Source organism: Argentina silus (genome assembly GCF_951799395.1).
Source record: "Argentina silus genome assembly, chromosome: 12".
Taxonomy (NCBI): Eukaryota; Metazoa; Chordata; class Actinopteri; order Argentiniformes; family Argentinidae; genus Argentina; species Argentina silus.
This window is the reverse complement of record NC_139666.1, coordinates 21,767,513-21,770,012: the sequence shown is the minus strand read 5'-3', so window position 1 is coordinate 21,770,012 and position 2,500 is coordinate 21,767,513. Positions and strand designations below refer to the sequence as shown.

Below are 2,500 nucleotides of genomic sequence, written 5' to 3'. Positions count from 1 at the left end.
TCGGAATATGCCTCTCTCTCTCTCTCTCTCTCTCTCGTTGAAGGTTGAGGTTGGAGGATTTATAGTTCTAGTGGTGAAGTGTTCAGGTTCTATGAGATACTTAATACTGTGGTGAGGACATGTTGTTCCCAGCTATGCATAACATGGAGGACTGTAGTGGACCTGAGTGGTCTGTAGTGGTCTGTCGTGGTCTGTAGTGGAGGTATATTCACAGAGAGTAAAGCAGCGTTGTGGAGGTATACTTTTGTACAATTTCTAAGAGTTATGAATAGTTTTTACGAAGCAGAAATCACACAAAGCCCTCACATTCCAAGCTTGTCACGGCAAACAAAAATGGCGGGGTGTGTGTTTGTGTGTGTGTGTGTGTGTGTGTGGGGGGGGGGGGGGGGTATGTGTGGGTGTGTGTGTGCGTGTGCTAGGTGTTTGCTAGGTATGTGTGTGTGTGTGTGTGTGTGTGTGTGTGTGTGTACTATACCTGAACGTAGCCACACAGTTGAAGGTGGGCCAGCCCATGACGAAGCTCCTCTCGGGGCTGGTGCTGCCTTCATACACCACCTCCGTACACGTGGCGGTCCACATCTCACACACACGTACCTGAGCCTTCAGCTTAAAGTGTGTAGACGACCTGCAGAGAACACACACACACCGGGGTGTTACACACGCAGAACACACTCCAGGACTGACTCACACACATTCAACAGTCTCCCGTTGTGTTCTAAATATCCCTCAGTACATTGCCCCACACACACACACACACACACACACACACACACACAGACACGCATGCATGCACGCACACACACACACGCACACACAGAATGCCATAAACCCAATTACAGCTCTGTACCGTACGGATCAGCTCCACCCAGAGTCACATGATCAAGCTGAATATAGGTTAGAGAGGCCCCTCTCTGCTGCCCCAACATCACAGCAACGTCATACAGACCCCCAGGACGTTGCTGGAAGGTTGTAGAGGGGTTACAGGGAGGTTGGAGCCCTGAAGGCCCGAGCTGAGGGTCTTTGATCTTTAGGCCTAGCCTCAGACGGCTCTAATTGGTTGTGAGGAAATTATAGGCCGGATAGGAGGGAGGGAGGGAGGGAAAGAGGGAGGGAGGGAGGGAAGAGGAGAGGGATGTGGCTCTATAGGGTCCCTGGAGACTGGCGAAGGGAAGATAGTTGCCTTTCAAACTCCCAGATTCTCTCTCTCTTTTTTCCTCATGCACACATTCACAGACACACACAGACACACAGACACAGACACACACACACACACACACACACACACACACACACACACACACACACACACACACACACACACACACAGAGAGACACTCACTTGGCCTTGGCGCTGAGGAGTATGTCTGTGAAGAGGAAGAGGTGTCTGTCCTGTGTCTGTAGTCCGGTCTTCAGCTGGACGTGAGCATGTGACAGGAATACCCGGGTTGGACTGACCAATGCCTGGACCAACGAACACGACTCTGGACTGACCAGGGCCAGGCAGTTCTCCCTGTGGACACACACACACACACATTAAATACACACAGACACATTTAGTACACACACATACACATTTAGTACACACACGCACACACATACATGCATTAAGTACACACACACACACACACATTAAGCACACACACACACACACACACATTAAGTACGTACACATACACACACACACACACACACACATTATGTACACACACATTTAGTTTGGAAGTTTTGACGTTGGACAGCTTGGGGCCAATTGAGGTCATGTCGGTCAGTTCAACAAGTTAAAAAAAAAGATTCTCAAATTTGAATTCCAGTCTCCTGAATGACTCTTCTCTAATGGTTCCCTCTCCCTCCTTCATTTAGAATCATTAGATCAGTTGAGAGAAGAGCTTCTTAAACCCGTAAGGCTGAGTGAACCAGTTCAAAGTCAAAGTCAAGTTCTCTACTATCATACATCCTGCCATCAGAGCATCAAGATGCTTAGTTCACACAGGAGCATTAACACTATTATACACAATATACAGTCAACTCCCTAAATGCTAAAATGCTAACTAAAGACACATTCTATCCAGATAGAACGATATAACCAGACCGCAGACCAAGTTAGCTCCCAGAGTCACTAACCAGACCAGACACTTCCTCACCCAGCAGCTTAACCCACCCAGCAGGGGAGCCCAGGTGTATATTTAGCCCAGGTGTATGTTTAGCCCAGGTGTATATTTAGCCTGTCGAGCCGAAGGATTGGCACCCCGGCATTAGCCGATCGTGTCGTTAAGCTAATTCTGACACTTCAGCTCAACAGAGTTCAGCTCAACACCTCGGGCCCGGCTGAACAAAGAGGTGGTGTGAGGACGCTTTCAGGACCCTGGCACAGATCAGAGAATGGCGATTCTCTAACAGGAGTGTTGGGTAACATGGAGTCGTGAAAAGCCAGCTTGGCCAGTAAAATGGAGCGATGGATGGGGGTCGGGGGGAGGGTAGAACAATGATGGTTATAAGAACA

General features: G+C 48.8%; 1 protein-coding gene across 2 annotated transcripts in view; it reads right to left on the bottom strand.

Moving 5' to 3' along the window:
* Positions 1-2,500, bottom strand: part of arhgap20 (Rho GTPase activating protein 20) — a 243,720-nt gene that overhangs the window by 233,372 nt on the left and 7,848 nt on the right. For both annotated transcript variants that reach the window (XR_014554542.1, XM_083681980.1), the window contains exons 3-4: positions 1,340-1,510; positions 476-625 (exon numbers count right to left, since the gene is read on the bottom strand). Coding sequence is in view for 1 of the 2 variants with exons in the window: in XM_083681980.1 (XP_083538106.1) it covers positions 476-625; positions 1,340-1,510 (321 nt within the window). In the remaining variant the exon portion in view is untranslated. The remainder of the gene's footprint in view (positions 1-475; positions 626-1,339; positions 1,511-2,500) is intronic.